General features: G+C 52.6%; 3 protein-coding genes across 6 annotated transcripts; 2 read left to right on the plus strand and 1 right to left on the minus strand.

Annotated features, from left to right (window-relative positions):
- Window positions 1-2: 2 nt before the first annotated feature.
- On the plus strand, window positions 3-7,118 carry TMX2 (thioredoxin related transmembrane protein 2). 3 transcript variants are annotated; one of them, XM_041004166.1, is made up of 8 exons: window positions 3-221; window positions 3,091-3,151; window positions 3,531-3,644; window positions 4,332-4,408; window positions 4,606-4,712; window positions 4,889-4,954; window positions 5,024-5,174; window positions 6,299-7,118. In XM_041004166.1, exons 1-8 carry the CDS (start codon window positions 33-35, stop codon window positions 6,443-6,445), a joined length of 912 nt encoding a protein of 303 aa, XP_040860100.1. In that variant the 5' UTR covers window positions 3-32; the 3' UTR covers window positions 6,446-7,118. The 3 variants fall into 3 exon arrangements, with proteins under 3 accessions (XP_040860100.1, XP_040860102.1, XP_040860103.1); XM_041004168.1 differs by having other exon boundaries at window positions 6-221; window positions 5,045-5,174; XM_041004169.1 differs by lacking the exon at window positions 3,531-3,644 and having other exon boundaries at window positions 6-221; window positions 5,045-5,174.
- Window positions 7,119-7,425: 307 nt separating this feature from the next.
- On the plus strand, window positions 7,426-9,275 carry SELENOH (selenoprotein H). 2 transcript variants are annotated; one of them, XM_041004001.1, is made up of 5 exons: window positions 7,426-7,448; window positions 7,552-7,703; window positions 7,782-7,927; window positions 8,011-8,141; window positions 9,097-9,275. In XM_041004001.1, the coding sequence occupies exons 2-4, from the start codon at window positions 7,570-7,572 to the stop codon at window positions 8,109-8,111; spliced, it is 381 nt and encodes a 126-aa protein (XP_040859935.1). In that variant the 5' UTR covers window positions 7,426-7,448; window positions 7,552-7,569; the 3' UTR covers window positions 8,112-8,141; window positions 9,097-9,275. The 2 variants fall into 2 exon arrangements, with proteins under 2 accessions (XP_040859935.1, XP_040859934.1); XM_041004000.1 differs by lacking the exon at window positions 7,426-7,448 and having other exon boundaries at window positions 7,466-7,703.
- A 567-nt stretch (window positions 9,276-9,842) lies between these two features.
- BTBD18 (BTB domain containing 18) lies at window positions 9,843-17,579 on the minus strand. Its single transcript, XM_041003999.1, has 2 exons — window positions 17,456-17,579; window positions 9,843-11,842 (listed from the first exon to the last, which is right to left on the minus strand). Exons 1-2 carry the CDS (start codon window positions 17,577-17,579, stop codon window positions 9,843-9,845), a joined length of 2,124 nt encoding a protein of 707 aa, XP_040859933.1.
- Between the last annotated feature and the right edge of the window lie 693 nt (window positions 17,580-18,272).

The raw sequence follows: 18,272 nt of genomic DNA on the forward strand, positions 1-18,272 counted from the left end.
GGAGAGCAGCGGGCGCCGCCGGGCCTGGAAAGATGGCGGTGCTGGCGCCTCTGATTGCTTTGGTGTATTCGGTGCCGAGACTTTCACGATGGTTGGCCCGACCCTACTACCTTCTGTCCGCCCTGCTCTCGGCTGCCTTCCTTCTGGTGAGGAAGCTGCCGCCGCTCTGCAACGGGCTCCCCACGCAGCGCGAGGACGGCAACCCGTGCGACTTTGACTGGGTGAGCTTGTGGGGCTCGGGACCCCGCGACCTTGACGGTCCCTGCCCCTTGGGGTGCGTGTCCAGTCCCGCGCTTCGCCTTTCCTCGGACGCGGGAGGGTCCGGCCTGCTGCGGAGTCTCGATGACTGCGAAGCCGGGGGCGATGTGGTCGGAGCCACTGCACGGGTTCGAATCCGCCTCGGCCCACCCGTGTCTGGGCAGTGGTCACCGTCTCGTGTCCACGCGAAGACTGGCATGGGCAGGGGTAGACGGGCTTGGCCAAGGTCACGTCACCACCAGATGCGTTTTTCCCCGGGTTATTTCTTGCCAGGAAGAACCTACTTCATTTAAATGTATCCATGCTATGGCAGAGAGTCTAAAAAAAAAGTCAAAAATATAAATGGATAGAAAAGAAGGTTTTTAAATAAATGTAGGAAAGTCTTATAGAATTCATTCCTCTAAATCCTTTTGTCTAATTTGCAGTTTTTTAAATTTGCCATGGTTACTAGCTAGTTTTAATTTTTTCTGGAAAATTTATAACTTGCTGATTTGCTTTGCTGGTTGGAAGGTTAGGGACTGAAGTCAAATAACATGAAAACAGCAGTAACAGCCTCAAAATTTTGGTGACTTAACAAAGTGATATTGCCTATTTTAATAACCAAGTAATTGACAAGGGAATGTTGGTTTATTAATAGAAGGGTTTAGCAAATGCACAAGAAATGGTAGTATTGGAAATCAGTGTATTCTAATACATTTAGGCAGTGTATTATATATATTAGGCAGGTGATCATTGGTGGATACTAGAACAGTGGAACTGTGGGCAGGGTGCCAGGCACGCTGGCTGTGTTGCCCAAGGGGGGTCTTGAACAGGGACCAGTGGGGAGCAGGACGGACCTGAGGGGAGACTCACGTCACCAAGAAATGTCTGGGTGCTTCCCCTTGCCTTGGTTCTTTAATCTTGTGTTTGGTCACAGTTCCAGTTTTAATCTTTCCACAGTATTTTTACAAGATTTACTTGAAATGTCGAGTTGCAGAGAGAGAAGGAAAGAGGGAGATCTTCCAAGCCGGGTTCACTTTGTGAGCGGCCTGGCCGGCTGAGCGTGGCTGGCACGGAGCTACCAGCAGGAGCTAGCCTCCTCGGATGTGGGGAAGGAGCCTCCACGCCAGACACCGTGCTTGGACTGTGTTACCACTCTTTTTTTTTTTTTTTTTTGCAAATCAATGTTTTTATTATATTTGTATTTAGTACTTTATAGTATTCAAGTGAGATTTTAGGATAATCAAAACAGACTTATAATTCTAACAATCCATGTATTAACAATTGAGGAGTAGAACTGTCTTAGGCGGGTGTACAGAGAAATCTCCAGTAACTTAGCTAGTGAGGAATAACTGAACTCTGCATCCTACCTAGTGAGTTCTAGGAAAAGCCAGCTCGGGAGCCTCATCAGTAAGGTACAACATGAGCTGTTCAAATCATTCTGTATTAGTCTCTCTGAGCTAATTTTGGGGCTCCTGAGTGGCCCTGATGGTCATTGCGACAGGATGGGGAGCCCTCTTCTTAATGCGAGACTTCAGGATCCTCGCCTTTGATGCCTTGGCTGAGGTCGCACCCCTGCGGCAGCCTGGAGACCTTCCTGCCACCCCTCACTGCCTCCCACGTGGTCCTGGTCGGTCTTTAGGACTGTGGTGTCTCCTTGTGTCAGTAGAGCTGGGGCAGGGACTCAGGTGTGCTGCCACGTGATGGAGTGGAGTTTTAGGAACATTATTAATCTAGAGAGCAGACTGCGCATTCTTTAAGTATGGTTCCACACAGATGACCACACTTCCTGCTGCTCCTCAGTGTCCATGTCTGCCCCTCTTCTTCTGTCTTGGCAGACATAATTGTAATCCACTCTATGTAACAGGCTTAACCATAATACCAGTCATAATTACAATATTCAGCAAGTCAAAACCAGGAAGACTACAGTTCCGCTAGAGTATAAACACAGGCTAAAATGGCACTAATACGCCAGAGGATCGTTTCACTCTTGCATATATTTTGTGTCTTCTGTATTATCTGTGGTATATCAAAGAAAGTGTTATTTCAGGATGACGTGCTGGCTTTGCAGGCAGATCCTCTGCTTGCAGCATCATTATCCCAGTGGGCGCCAGTTCATGTCCTGGCTGCTCTACTTCCAAACCAGCTCTCTGCTGTGGCCTGGGAAAGTATGGAGGATGGCCCAAATAGGAGATCTGGAGAAGGCTCCTGGTGCCTGGCTTCAGCTCGGCCCGGTTCTGGCTGTTGTAGCCATTTTGGGAGTGAGCCAGCAGATGGAAGAGCTTGTCTCCTCTCTGTAAATCTTTCAAATAAATAAATTTATTAAAAATATGTACATTTATCTTTTTAAAAAGACTTATTTATTTTTATTGGAAAGGCAGATTTACAGAGAGAAAGGAGAAACAGAGAAAAAGATCTTCCCTGTGCTGCTGGCTCACTGCCCAAGTGGGCGCAACAGCTGGAGCTGTGCCGATCCAGAGCCAGGAGCCAGGAGCCTCTTCTGGGTTTCCCTCATGGGTTCAGCATCCCATGGCTTTGGGCCATCCTCGGTTGCTTCCCCATGCCACAAGTAAGGAGCTGGAAGGGAAGTGGAGTAGCCAGGACACGAACCGGTGCCCATGTGGGATCCTGGCACTTGCAAGATGAGGATTTAGCCACTGAGCCATTGCGCCGAACCCTTTATCTTTTTGAGACTAACTTATTTCATTAAACATAATGATTTCCAGTTGCATCCATTTTGTTACGAAAGATAGAATTTCTTTCTTCCTCACGCGCTGTAAGTGCTGGGATCTTGTCCTCCCGTGCGCCCGGTCAGCTGTGTCACCGCGTGCTGGTCCCTTTGTTCTGTCGCAGAGAGAAGTGGAGATCCTCATGTTCCTCAGCGCCATCGTGATGATGAAGAACCGCAGATCCAGTAAGCCGGTCGGGTGCGGGGCGCGTCGGGGCGGGGCGAGGCGAGGGCCTGGGGGCTCTGCCTGTCCCTGGGCCTGGGGGCTCTGCCTGTCCCTGGGCCTGGGGGCTGGGCCTGTCGCTGGGCCTGGGGGGCTGGGCCGGTCGCTGGGCCTGTCGCTGGGCCTGTGGCTTGTCCCCCACAGTTCGCCCTGCCACGCACAGGAGCAAACTGTGAGGTGCATTACATAAGTGACTGATAGCTCAGGAGGTGTGGCTGTGGCTGAGTCTGACCTTGGACTTCTGTCCCCTCCTGCCCCCTTTCCCAGTGGCGCGTGAAGAGGAGCATAGAATGGGCTGACGGCAGCATGCAGCCAGCCTGACCTGTGACATCTCTGTTTCAGTCACCGTGGAGCAGCACATAGGCAACATCTTCATGTTCAGTAAAGTGGCCAATGCCATTCTTTTCTTCCGCCTGGACATTCGCATGGGACTTCTTTATATCACACTCTGCATAGGTGAGGAAACCTTTCAGTTCTGTGTAAGTTGTGTTCATGAAGAATTGACTGGGGGCCCCTCACGGTAGCCTAGTGGCTGGGGTCCTCACCTTGCACATGCCAGGAACCTTTGTGGATCCCGGTTCGCGTCCTGTCCGACGGAATGGTCCTGCTTCCCCTCTGGCTCCCTGCTTGTGGCTTGGGAAAGCAGTCGAGGGCGGCCCAAAAGTGTTGGAACCCTGCACGCACCCACGTGGGAGACCCGGGGGAGGCTCCTGGCTTTGGATTGGCTCAGCTCCGGCTGTTCACTTAGAGAGTGAATCAGCAGACAGAAGATCTTCTCTGTCTCTCCTCCTCTCTGTATATCTGTCTTTCCAAGAAAAAGAAATAATTCTTTAAAAAAAAGGCTTGACTGGGAGAATCCAGTCCATATTCTCTGTATCATATCTTGTACTTAATTAATGACACAAGTGACTTGAAAGGGGAGAATTTGAGCTTTCGTCTATGCGCATGTGTAAGTGCCCTCCGCTGGCTGGCGTCCTGGGGCGAGCCCTCCGCTGGCTGGGGCCCTCAGCTGGCTGGCGTCCTGGGGCGAGCCCTCCGCTGGCTGGTGCCCTCCACTGGCTGGCATCCTGGGGCGAGCCCTCCGCTGGCTGGCGTCCTGGGGCAAGCCCTCTGCGTTTCCTGTTATCTTCTTTCTGTGTTTAGTGTTCCTGATGACCTGCAAGCCGCCCCTGTACATGGGCCCCGAGTACATCAAATACTTCAATGACAAAACCATTGCTGTGAGTGCCGCTGCTGTTCCTGGGGTCCCTGGTGGGTCACTCGGTGGTTGTGCCCTGAGTAGAAGGGACCACGATGCTGCCAGGTGGCAGTCTGTGGAGCTGGCAGGGAAACCAAGCCTGGAGGAGGAGTTAGTGGAAGATCGGAACCTCACCAGGAGCGTGGTGTCAGCTCACCGTTTCTTCCCTGTGTGTCACAGGAGGAACTGGAGCGGGACAAGAGGGTCACTTGGATTGTGGAGTTCTTTGCCAATTGGTCAAATGACTGCCAATCATTTGCTCCCATCTACGCTGACCTCTCCCTCAAGTAAGTAGTGAAAGGGAGGGACGATGGGCCCTGGGATGTTGAACTTTCCCTTTCATGGTTTTGGACCTTGAACTTGGCTTTGCAACCAAGGGCATTTCTCCTTTCCCTCCTCAGAATCTTTTCCCCTTTGATTTGTCCTTTCCTCTTCTCAGTGTATTAAACACTGTTCTTTTCAGGTACAACTGTGCAGGGCTCAATTTTGGGAAAGTAGATGTTGGACGCTACACTGATGTCAGCACACGGTATGTACCCCGCACCTGGGCAGACGCTCGGAGCGCCTCCCTTGGAGTGGTGTGTGCGGACATTTACAGCGTGCCCTCCGGACCCTGCAGGTACAAAGTGAGCACGTCGCCGCTGACCAAGCAGCTCCCCACCCTGATCCTCTTCCAAGGCGGAAAGGAGGTGATGCGGAGGCCACAGATCGACAAGAAAGGCCGAGCCGTGTCGTGGACCTTCTCTGAGGTACCCGGGACGGGCGGGGGTGCAGCAGTGGCTGGGCTTTGAGGCTCCGCCGTCACTCACAGACGGACTGTGCAGACTAGTCCTTGGACTTCACTGATTATTTCACTTAGCAAATCGGTCTTATCTACCGGACCTGAGAGTAACTGGAAAGCAATCAGGAGTTAAGATTCTGAGAACCGTATTTTATCGCAGGTTAAGCTGCCACATGCCACACCAGCACCCTGTATTGGAGCCCTGGGTGGGGGGTGGAGGGGGTGGGAGGGGTTAAGTCCCAGCTGCTTTGCTTTTAATCCAGCTCCCTGCTGATGCACCTGGAAAAGCAGCTCTAGCTGCCCCAAGTACTAAGCCCTGCCAATCATTAGGGAGCACACAGTGAGGTCTAAGCCTCTGACTTTGGCCTGGTGCAGTTCTGGCTGTTGTGGCTGTTTGGGGAGTGAACCAAACAGAGTGGATGGGAGACCCCTCTATACTTTGCCCTCTCTGTGTGTCACTCTGGCTTGGGCAGGCGTTGTGACGTAGTGGGTTAAGCTGCCACTTGGGATGCCTGCATTCCCATGTGAGTGCTGGTTCAGGTCCTGGCTCCTCCACGTCCCATCCTTCCTGCTAGTGCACACGGGGAGGCGGCCGCTGACGGCACAAGTGTCTGGGCCCTGCCCAGCCTCCAGGGAGACCCGGCTGGAGCTTCAGGCTCTTGGCTCTGTCCTGGTCCTGGTCTGTGGCCTTTGGGGAACCAGCAGATGAAGATGACACACTCTCCCTGTGTCTGCCTTTTGAGCAGATGAAGATAAATAAATGTAAACAATTAAACAGCAAAAACAAAAAAAACCAGTTTGGACTCTGAGGTTTTGCATCTGTCATCTGTAGGCGTTAGAGCCCTCTGTGGCATATTTGAGAGGGTAGCACTTGGGTCAAGATTGTTTTGCACATTAAATAATGTAGGTATAAGTTTTGGCACAGTGGTTGGCATCTCATGGATACTTACATATGGGTTGATTTTGCTGGGTGTCTAAAATAGAGGGAAGTTAGAGCAGCTCTTGGGTGCCTTGCTGCGTCTCCGGGTCTCTGATGACTTGGGCGCTGCACTCCCTCTGCTGACCTGGGCTGCCTGCATCTCTCTTGCACAGGAGAACGTGATCCGTGAATTCAACTTGAATGAGTTATTCCAACGGGCCAAGAAGCTTTCAAAGACTGGGGACAGTATCCCCGAGGAGCCACCTGGGCAACCAGCGCCTGCCACAGAGTCACAAGGGGAAAGCAAGAAGGACAAATAGGACCCTTTCCCCGGCCGTCGCTCGGCTCCCTTGCCTGTCGGCTCCAAGCTCCCTTTGAGGCCCTGCTCCCTGCCTGTCCCACATGCCTTGCCTCGGGCTTTGGCCTTTTATTTAAGTTTTTCCTGTCGGCTGTGCCTGGCTGGGTCAGGGTGCTGCTTCCGGGGAATTGACAGGCAGGCACTGTGCAGAAAAGGTCACCCTTGGGCCCCCTGTGCCCCGGGAGGAGGGGACGAATCTTACAATATGGCGGGAGATGATCCTCTCCAAGCGCCGGCCAGTGTGTGCACTGCTGCTCACCACTCGGACAGCACCCCCCTGTGGCTGCATTATTCCTCTTACTGGACCTGCATAATCCAAGCTAGATTAAATGAATATTAGGTGCCAGGATTTAGGGTGTTAAGAATTTACCCTCAGGGAGGCTTGCCCTGTGGCTATCCTAAAACCTAAGCCTCATTTTGACAGTGGGTCCAAGGAGAAACCTCTAACTACCAGAGTTCTTGGCGTTTGGGAATAGTGGCAAACAATCCCCCTGTTCTGTGGGGATTGAGAGGAAAGGGGGTCCAAGGGAGACCTTCCTTCCATGGGATCTGGACCGGGTTAGGGTTTCCGTAACCTCCCTCCCTAGTCCCCACGCCCTGTGGACTGTTTTCCATAATAAAGAGACTGGAATTTCCTTTGGATTGTGTCTTTTTGTGTGTCTCGCTTGCATCAGAAAAGCCATGCCCAGCGAGGGTCTGGCCCCAGGGAACGTCGAACGCCACGCTCTGGTTTTGCCTTGAGCCGGGCACGGCTCTCCTGCAGCCCCGGAGCACTGACTGGCAGGGAGCTGAGGGCGTGGGCTCGTCTGCGATTGGTCTGCGGGCTTAGTTGGGAGGCGGGGTCCGCGCTGGGCCCCGCCCAGCTCCCGCCCCCTGCCTCGCCTTCCTCTGCGCGCAGAGCGGTCGTGCGGGCGGCCCCGCCTCCGCACCACGTGGCCCGCGCCGCGCTTTCTCCCGCCGCAGGTCGGTTCCCGGAGCGCGCCTTGGGGCCTTCGGCCGTGCCGGGTTTTGCTTGGTGGTCGCGTGACCCCCGTGTTTTTCCTCGCAGTGCAGTCGGCTGTTTTCGGTTGCACGCTAAGAGGCGCCATGGCCCCGAGCAGGAGGAAGCGGAAAGCGGAGGCCGTAGCGGACGCAGCCGCGGAGAAGCGGGAGAAGCAGGAGAAGCAGGAGAAGCAGGCGGACGGCGTGGACGGCGTGGAGGAGATAGTCATTGAGCATTGGTAAGGGGCCTGTGGAGACGTGAGGGGCCAGTGGCCGAGCAGACCCGAGCCGCTGACCCCTGCCCCTTCCCTGCCTAGCACGAGCTGACGCGTCTATGGGCGCAACGCCGCGGCCCTGAGCCAGGCGCTGCGCACGGAGGCGCCCGAGCTGCCAGTGAGGGTGAACCCCGCCAAGCCTCGGAGGGGCAGCTTCGAGGTGACCCTGCAGCGTCCGGACGGCAGCCGTGAGTGGGGCCCGAGTCTGGGAGGGGGCTGGGGTTGTGGGGACCCGTGCCTCCCAGAGGGACTGAGCTTTGTCCTCGGCCAGGGGCGGAGCTCTGGACTGGCATTAAGAAGGGACCACCGCGCAAACTCAAATTCCCCGAGCCTCAGCAGGTGGTGGAAGAGCTGCAGAAGTACCTGTCTTGAGGCGTCTGGGGCCGAAGTCCTCGTGCTGAGGTTCGTGACCGGGAGGGGTGTGACGGGGAGGGCAGCTCACTCGGTGAGTGTGGTAAATCGTTTCACACCGGGTGCGTTTAAGAATGCAAGTGGGAAGTGATCATTGTATGCATTGTCTTGGGTATAAATTATAGCACATCAGTGCTTGTGTTTGCACTAGTAGTTTGGGTCTTTCAAAGTGAGGTTTCTTTTTTCCGGGGGGTGGGGTGTTTCAAGACTTAATGAGCGGAAGTGGTGTTGAGGCATGTCAGGTCCACCTTGACCTGTGCGCCTGGGAAAGCAGAGCACGGCCAGGTGTCCTGCGCCTCTGCGCTCAGTAGGTGACCCTGGAAAGGCTGACTCTGGCCTGGGCCAGCCCTGGCACTTGAGGGCATCTAGGGAATGAATCTATCTCTCCTTCTGACTCTGCCTTTCAGATAAACTTTTTTATAAAGAATTGTTTACTGGAAAAGCACCTGGGTCACACGTTTGCGTGTGTGACAAGTACTCGGGCCGTTTCTTCTGCTTTAGCAGGCACGTTCGCAGGGAGCTAGATTAGAAAGTGGAGCAACGGGGACTTGAACTGGCGCCTCAGCGCCTTGGACTTGGCATTTGCAGGCAGCCGCTTGGCATGGTGGGCCTTAGGCCAGGCCTGATGGCTGCTGTTTTTATTCTTTGAGCCCGAGTCCGTCTTGGATGTGTGCTTTGCATTCCCCTCTACTGACGGTCTTTGATGTTCACTCCATGCTTCCTCCTCTCCCTCGGTCATCTAGTCCCGCGTGGGAACACCTGTAGCAGCAAACCAGCAGTGTCCCTGTCGCTCCTGGTTGTAGGATTTCTTGACCTTATCCCTAGCACCATATGAAATGTGTGGCACGCTATTGAGTGCTTTTATGTTGAGATTTGGGGCTTAAAGGTGCAGCCGTGGCATTCAGTCCTGGGATTCCTTCTCTAACTCACCCTCTCTATTTTGCAGCTCTCTGCCCCTGGTGATCTTGGAGCATTCGTGACGGCACATGGCCAAACTTCAGTCGTGTGCCTGAAGCTGTAGCTTCTTCCTCTCCAGAAATGATGGTTCAGCCTGAGGCAGCCCTCTAGTAAGGCTTTGCAAAATTTCCTACCCTTGGTTTCTTTAATAAAGGTTAAGATAAAGCATTTAGTGTGTGACTTGGTGTATGCTGAGGAATGGGCAGCGCCAGCTGGCTGCGGTTGGTGGTCCTTGGGTTAATTGCAGCCTGAGAATGCCTGACCTGGAATTCCTGGGGTCTTTGCTAATGGCTAGGACACACTTGTAAGAACTAAAAGTCAACTGTCTGAAGGCAGCTGCTTCTGTTAGCTCACTGCTCAGAAGTGACCAAGTGCGTTTTCTTGCTCAGTTTCCTATTCATCTTGCCTACCTAGTATTCTGCCTAACACCTGTTGGAACATTTCTCACACATAGAAGGTGCTATTTTCTTAAATAGCAATGACTAGCTAACTTTAGTATCTAAGAGACCTGGTCTTAGACCAGCCTTAACCTAGGACCCACTCAAGCTGGGGACCACACAGTTTATTTATCACTAACTAGAAAACATTACAAAGAAATAAAATGGTTCAAGTTCATAATTTTCTACTCATGGTAACTGACTTTCCTGGCTCCCAAAGCCTGGGGAGGGAGGAGGGGGCTTACCAAGACCAGCACTTCCCACTGGCCCGAGGCCCCACCCTGCCCTGCCCCGTCTACTACGTGAGTATATCGACCTCTGTCTCGGACTCCGAAGAAGGATCAGGCCACACCGAGGGAATGCCGGGCACCAGCTGCCCCTCTGCTGGCCAGTCCACCACATCAATCTCTTCCGAACTGGGAGAAAGGCAGCCTGGAAGCTCCGGGTTACCAGCTGCCTCCTTTCCTGGCTCGGGGGCAGAGTTCAGTACCTCGTCCACTGTCAAAGGGACTTCCAGCCCCATCTCCACCCAGTCGGTGCAGGGAGGAGACAGGTCCCCAGAAGACTTCCTAGGAGAGTCCACCTGGAGCAGTTTGTCTCCCTGCCCACTCAGTGGCTGGGAACTGTTCATGTCAAGGTCTGGAGTCCACGGGCCTTCTGCTGAAAGAACCTGTGCTGCACTTAGCTCAGAGGGCATGACAAGGGGGCTAAGGGACTCAACTGACTCTTTGTCATTAATGGTGTCTTTGTCCAGTTCTGTGGGCCAGAGTTCCATTTCTGGCAAGCACCATTCTTCCCCTTCAATCCAGTCCTTCCCTGGTCCTGTGAAGTGGTAACTTGGGGTTCTGCAGCCTTCAGCCTCAGGACTCGCCAGAGAGCCCAAGGGCGGCTGCATGTGCGAGTCACAGAGCATGAAGTCCAGGATCTCCTCCAGCTCGCTGGTAGCAGCAGCACTGGTGATGCGGTATTCCTCAGCTTCACAGGGCTGCTCCAGGAGGGCTGTGTCAAACACATAGGCCTCTCTACCGTCCATGTCCAGCAGAGTGGATTCTTTCTCTGTGAGCTCTGAGCTGGACCCCAGCTCGCCCTCCGACTTCACCACTGGCTGGTCTGAGGAGGGGCTGGCGGAGAGCAGGATGTCTGGTAGCGTGGAGCACACAGGGGAGCCCTGACACACCTCTCTCTCAGCAGATGGCATTTCCTGCTCGTTAACTGAGGCTGCTTTGGTCCCTGGAGGCTCTTCTAAGCTGTCTCCCGGGTCTGGGGTCTGGGGCTTGTCCAGAGAGTTTTTGTGGGGAGGCTCTTGCACCACCTCCCAGCAAGTGCCGTTGACGATCTTGCGAAGTTTCACCCTGCCCACCTGCCCCTCCTCTGCCGAGTCTGGGACAGGAGCCCTGACCTCAGGGCTCCGCTTCTTGTTCCCGCCTGTTTTCCCGAGACCTGATGGGCTTGGGGTGTTTTGCGAAGGACTAGCTTTCCCGGGCTTCTGCTTGTCCCCGGGGGCTTCTTTATTTATACTCCTCTGTCGCCAAAGACGCCGGCCAGGGGCTGCGGGCACTGGGCTCGGTCCACTTGGGATATCAGAAGGTTTTGCTGTAGAGACATCAGGAGGTGGCTTTGAACGACTCAGCCGGATTTTTCTGGGCAGCAGTCGCTCATCCACAGAGGGATACGAGCTGGGTGAGGAAAGCACTGCGGGCCCCAGCGCAGGGTCGTTCCTGTCCTCCTTTGGCCCCTGACTGTGGCTGGGTGGGGAGGAGCTGCTTGCTGCTGGAGCCGGGCAGACTCTGGCCTTCTTCTTGAGAAGAGTGGTAGCTGAGCTCTCTGTATTCTGCCAGTGGCTCTTCTCCTGGGCTCCATCCTCCTTTCCTGAGGACTTCAGTCTTACTGCTCCCAGAGGACAGGGAGTCTGGCCCACAGGCAGTGGAGTCCGGGGGCGGCGGCTGGGCACCACCACCCTGGCAGAGATGGGCGCGGCACTTGGCAGCTGCAGGCACTCCCGGTTCAGCCTTCGTCCCTGTGGAACCTTCACCAGCTTCTCACCCTCCAGCTGAAGAGATTCTAGCTCCGACACCTGGAGCTGGCGGGCAGCAGAAAGTATATCCTGGGCTTCCTCTTGAGACACCTCCATCTCCGCCGTGTACAGGAAGTCCACTAGCTTCCTAAGGGTCTTGATCTTCAGGCCCCCCAGCTCTAGCACCACCTTCCGCCCCTGGGCTGGCCGCTCCCGCTCCAGGCGCTCTGTGAAGAAGGGGCTGCAGGCGGACAGGATGCAGCAGTGGGCTGGAACTGCCTCCCCTGGAGAGAAGGGCAAACACTCGTTATCAGCCTGGCATCTTCACGGGTGAGCAAACTACTGCCCAGTGTCTCCTGCTGCTTCTCTTGTCCTTTTCCCCCCTCTGTGGATCGGAGACATTTATTCCTTCTGCCGTTACTCTCGCCTGACTTCAGAGAGCCTCCACCCATGGCAGAGCTGGGGTAGGTGCTCTTGGGCACACATGGCCCTGGGCAGCTATCAGCATTTATCCACCTGTATTCTGTCCATCTCCTTTCCCTGAACATCAGAAGAGATCGTATTCACCCAGTTGCCCAAGCCTGAAAACTGGAAGTCCTCTCGCTCTTGCTCCCATATCCATCCTGCTAATGACATGCCAATGAAGGAAGGAGTCATTTTTTCCTTTAAATCTACTTGAGGGCAGAGATAATGCAGACACACGGGATTCCCCACTTGGTGGTTTTCTCTTCCAGTGAGTGCAACAGCCAGGGGCCCCGGACTGAGTCAGGTCTCAGGTGGGTGGCAGGGCTGGGCACCGGGGACATGACCTGCTGGCCCCCCAGGATGTGCTGGCAGGCAGTTGGGTCAGAGGCAGCAGTGGGGATAGGAGCAGTGTGGGACGTGCAGGGATGGCCTAACCCACTGTCCACTCTTGCCCAGCTTCTTGAGGGTTTACATGTGTTACCAGGCACTGTTGTAACAATTTAGCAGTATTAATTCATTTAATTTTTATTGCAACCTTGTAAAGTTCCTATTACTATTATGTATTGATAAACTGAGGACTAGTTAAGTAACACACAACTGCACAGTTCCTAAGCAGCAGGGACAAGATTTGAATCCAGAATCTGGCTACAGTCTGTGGTCTTGACCACTTCAGTAAGTCTGTAAATTTTCATAAATAGCTTGTATATTAGGACGGAGAAGGTACAGGGACAGAGAGGGAGAAGGGTAGAAAAAGTTGTTCCATCCTCTGGTTCACTCCCCAGATGGCAGTAACAGCTGGGCTTGGGCCAAGAACTCCTTCCAGGGCGCCTACTGGTGTAACCAGAACCGAAGAACCTGCAGCCATGATCTGCTTCCTTCCCCGGCACGTCAGCAGGGAGCAGGATTAGCAGCACAGCCACAAGGACTCGCCAGTACTCTGCCTTGGGATGCCAGCAGGCCTAGGGCTGGTTAAGCCACAAGGTCATCTCTCCCCACGCCCTTTTAGGGTTTATTTATTTTACTGTAAAATCAGAATTACTAAGAGAGTGGAGAGGGAAAGATGGATCTTCCATCCATTGGTTTACTCCCCAAACGGCTGCCATGACCACAGGTGGACCGGCCTGAAGCCAGGAGCCTGCAGCTTCCTCTGGCTCTCCCACGTGGGTGCAGGGTCCGAAGCACTTGAGCCATCAGCAGGCCTAGGGATGAGACATGCAGCACCCAGGACACAAATGCGCCCATATGGCATGCTGGCGCCATAGGCAGAGGATTAGCTCGCTCTGCCTCTGTACTGGCCCCACCCCAGCCATCTCTGGTCAACACAGCTCTTATAGTCTATTCTATGCAATAAGGAACTATTTGCAGACCCCAGTTAGAGCTCTGAACCACTGTAAATGCTGTTCCCTCTGCCTGCAAAACTGCTCCCGGTTTCCTCCTCCTCTTCTCCTTTTACCTCTTATCTATGCGGTCACTTCTGCCCAGAAACGTTTCCAAACTCTGTCCCTCACCTCCTACAGGCTACAAGGGATGCTCTTTTGTGCTCCTATGTCAGCCTAGATTTACTCATTTTTTTTTTTAAAGATTTTACTTTTATTGGAAAGGCAGATATACAGAGAGGAGGAGAGGCAGAGAGGAAGATCTTCCATCTGATGGTTCACTCCCCAAGCGGCTGCAATGGCTGGAGCTGTGCTGATCCAAAGCCAGGAGCCAGGAGCTCTTCCAGGTCTCCCAAGCGGGTGCAGGGTCCCAAGGCTTTGAGCCATCCTTGACTGCTTTCCCAGGCCACAAGCAGGGAGCTGGATGGGAAGTGGAGCTGCCGGGATTAGAACTGGCGCCTATATGGGATCCTGGCGCATGCAAGGCGAGGATTTTAACCACTACACTATTGCGCTGGGCCCTTTATTCACTTTTAATTTTAAACAATTCATGCTTGTTTGTTTCATTTGCATTTGAAAGACAGAATGAGCCAGCAACAGAGACCCTCCATCCACAGCCCCACTACTCAGTGCCCACAGTACAACAGCCAGGGCTGGGAGCTCGGTCTGCACTCCCCTGCTTGGGAGGCAGGGACTCAGTGCCTGGCCGCCACCTACTGCCCAGCCTGCAGATCTCCAGGAAGCTGGGACTGGAACTCACACCCTCAACTCGGGATGCAGGATTCCTCACCACCATGCCGAATGCCTTTTCCTTAAAGGAAGGACCTTTTCCACCATTTATCATATGCCCAAACAGCGTAACAGCGGAAAACAAGCAACTGACACTATTTTACTTCGAATGAACAGATCAGTCCGAGTTCCATGCATTTACTAAGAAAATCTGTCAATCCCTTAACTCTAGGCCATGGTTCACACACCTACTGCGCCAAGAGACAGCTGGTGGAGAGCCAGGCACTGGAGCCCTGCTTGGGCAATGCAGCTGGAGTTCTAGCATCCTGGCTTTGGCCTGGTGAAGCCCCACCTGTGGGTACTTGGGAGTGAGTCAGCAGGTGTTAGAGCTGTGTCATTCTGCCTTTCAAATAGATAAATAAACATTCTGAAAAAAAAAAAATGTATCCTGGCTCCTGACTCCTATTTTTACTTAAAACCAAGATCTCTTTCATGCTGACTTAACAGTTCGAGTGTGAAAGGAAAAGGTGAACATAAGCTTTTTATTTTTAGCTCTAACAACAAACAACCAAACTTAAATTTAAGCCAAGAGCTTAGGAAAGCCAAGAGCAAGGAAACAGAAATATGTAATACCATCATCTAACACTTGTATGGCGGCTAGTATGCCAAAATACTGCTCTAAATATGGCCTATATGTTGCCTTAATATTTACAAGTATTCCATTATATTACTTATCTGCTATAAAAGTTCAATGCCTTTAAAAATAAAGGTACTCTTAAGGTAAGTATTTGACATAATATTGTCTCTTGGGAAACTTACACCCCGTATCAGCGTGCCTGACTTGAGTTCGAGTCCTGCCTGCTTGGCCTGTCAGCTAGCTTACTGCTGCTATCTCCTGAGGCAGAGATGATGGCCCAAGTCCTTGCTGAACATGTGAGAGCAGAACCGACTGCTAGGCTCAAGGCTTGTCCTGGCTCAAGCCTGCCTGCTAAGGGTATTTTGGGAGTTGCAGGCATTTGGGGAGTGAACCAGGAATGCAAAAAAATCTTTTTTTTTAAGATGCATTTTATTTCTATTGGAAAGGCAGATGTGCATAGAGGACGAGAGACAGAGAGGAAGGTCTTCCGTCCATCGTTTCACTCCCCAAGCAACCATAATGGCCAGAGCCGAGGCAATCCAAAGCCAGGAGCCAGGAGCCAGGAGCTCTTCCAGGTCTCCCACGCGGGTGCAGGATCCCAAAGCTTTGGACTGTCCTCGACTGCTTCCCCAGGCCACAAACAGGGAGCTGGATAGGAAGTGGGGCTGCCGGGATTAGAACCGGTGGCCATATGGCATCCTGGTGCATGCAAGGCAAGGACTTTAGCCACTAGGGTACTGCACTGGGTCCACAAAAGAGCTTTCTGTCTCTTCTCTCTGCAAATATGATTTTCCAACAAAATTAAATAAATTTTCAAAACAAATGCCCTCTTTAAAAAAAAGTCCTCTTTTAAACAAAATATTTATTGGAGGAGGAGAGGCAGAGAGGAAGGTCCTTCGTCTGATGGCTCACCCCCCAAGTGGCCGCAATGGCTGGGAATATTCCAATCCGAAGCCAGGAGCCAGGAGCCTCCTCCAGGTCTCCCACGAGGATGAGGAGTCTCAAAGCTTTCGGTCAACCTTGACTGCATTCCCAGGCCACAGGCAGGGAGCTGGATGGGATGTGGAGCTGCCAGGATTAGAACCGGCACCCAAATGGGATCCTGGAGGTTTGAGGACTTTAACAGCTACGCTATCACGCCGGGCCCAGCCTTCTTGAAATCAATAAGTGTAAAGACTAGCGTTTGGCTCAGTTAATCCTCCTCCTGTGAGCACCAGGATCCCACATGGGTGCTGGTTCTAATCCTGGCTGCTCTACCTCCCTCCCAGCTCCCTGCTTGTGGTCTGGGAAAGCATTGGAGGACGGCCCAAAGCCTTGGGACCCTGCACCCACGTGGGAGAGATGGAGGAAGCCTCCTGGCTCCTGGCTTCGGACTGGCTCAGCTCTGGCCATTGCGGCCACTTGGGGAGTGAACCAGTGGATGAAAGATTTTCCTCTCTGTCTCTCCTCCTCTCTGTATATCTGCGTTTTCAATAAAAATAAATAAATATTTTTTTAAACAATGGTGGCCCCAGAGTGGTAGCCTAGTGGCTAAACTCCTCGCCTTGCATGTGCCGGGATACCAAAAGGGTGCCAATTTTTATTCCTGGTGGCCCCATTTTGCATCCTGCTCCCTGCTTGTAGTCTGGGAAAGCAGTTGAGGACGGCCCAAATGATCCAGAGGATGGAGGATCTTTCTGTATCTGCTTCTCTCTGTAAATCTGCCTGTCTGATAAAAAATAAGTACACTATGTCTGGCTTGATAGCCTAGTGCCTAACTCCTCGCCTTGCATAGCCAGGATCCCATATAGACACCGGTTCATGTCCCAGCTGCTCCAATTGCCCTTCAGCTCCCTGCTTGTGGCCTGGGAAAGCAGTGGAAGATGGCCCAAAGTCTTAGGACCCTGCATCCGTGTGGGAAACCCAGAAGAAGCTCCTGGCTCCAGATCAGCTCTGCTCTGGCCGTTGAGGGCACTTGGGAAGGAACCAGCAGATGGAGATCTTTCTGTATCTGCTTCTCCTTGTACATCTGGCTTTGCAATAAAGATAAATAAATCTTTAAAAAAATAAGTAATCTTTAAAAATATCTGAGAGATGTTTATGTATACTCATATATTTATGTGTAAGTACATATATATTATCCCATTTACTGTTAGTTTGGGCCAAAAGCCAAGCTGGGCGCTGGCACCTTATAATCTTTTCCCACATGAGTGGCAGTGACCCAATGACCCGAGGCGTCTCCGCTGTCCTTGCTGTAGTAGGCAGACAGTCAGGGGCCGGAGACAGGCAGCAGGTGCAGATGCTCTGACGCAGGACACAAGCGTGCTAAATGATCTTTTAAATTTCACTGTATGTGAACGTCAGAGAGACAGGGAGATTTTCCATCCTCTGGTTCACGTTCCACATGTTCTCAACAGCCGGGATATAGGCAAAGGCAAGGTACCCGTCTAGGTCTGCCATGTGGGCGGCAGGAAGCAGTATTCTGCACGATCTGCTGTGGAATGCATTCATAAAAGCTGGATTGGATGTGGAGAAGCTGGGACAGGAACCAAAAACAGAAATGCAATGCGATTATCCCAGGTGGCACCCTGGGTGCTGTGCCAAAACCAGTCCCTTAACCGGCATCTGACAGGGCTAAACGCTCACCACGCATGCCACATTTGATGTTACTTTATGGTGAATTTTCTGTTCTGTCCCTACAAGTTTCTTACCTTCTGCCTGCAGAAGCACATCACAAAACACACCACTCTGCTGCTGGTGATGAAGTTGCAGAAAAGCTAGCCGCAGGAACCGAGGGTTCCTGTACAGGATTTTGGGACTGGCAGCGGAGAACATCTTGGAAACTTCTTAACACAAAGAGATTTTTCACAGGTCAGGTTCCTATGGGTAAGATTATACATTTCAGAAACATGATTATATTGATTTTATTTTTTGTCTTTGAAATGACAGGCAAGTTTTTTTTGAAAATGAGAGACAGTAAAGAGTCGGGGAAGAACAGTCCAGAAAGCATATAATCCTAGTGCGTAGAGACAGAGCCAGACCTCGGATTGGGGCCTGGCACCGTGAACTTGTCTGTGTGGTGGTGTAACCTCAAGCAGGGGATTTTAACTTCTCTGAGTCTCAATTTCTGTGCCAATGAAACGAAAATAGCAGTACTCACCTTGTAGGGCTGTTTAAAAAATGTAAAAAATCAATGTAGGCAAAATAATGTAACCTAGCACGTGCTTGGCACCACAGAACTATCACCTCCCAAAAGGCAACTTCTGATTGCTATTACCGCTCTTCAACCTTCCTCATTGCAATTAGCCCCGAGACTGAAGGACCCGGCTCCTGAGCACGGCGCAGCGCTCCACGTAAAAGCCTCCGTGTTAACACCTTTCTAGAAACACCCCTGCAGGAAGCCATCGGAGCCTCGGCTCGGCGCTCGCTCTAGCCAGCAGAGGGTGCACCATGAAGCCGAGCAGGAAGTGTCCTCAGAGGCCACCGCTACCCTCGCTTCAAACGTCCCTTCCCACAGGGAGCCTCACA

The sequence above is a fragment of the Ochotona curzoniae genome, unplaced genomic scaffold, assembly GCF_017591425.1.
Source record: "Ochotona curzoniae isolate NIBS_2020 unplaced genomic scaffold, NIBS_Ocur_1.0 scaffold_3171, whole genome shotgun sequence".
Lineage (NCBI taxonomy): Eukaryota > Metazoa > Chordata > Mammalia > Lagomorpha > Ochotonidae > Ochotona > Ochotona curzoniae.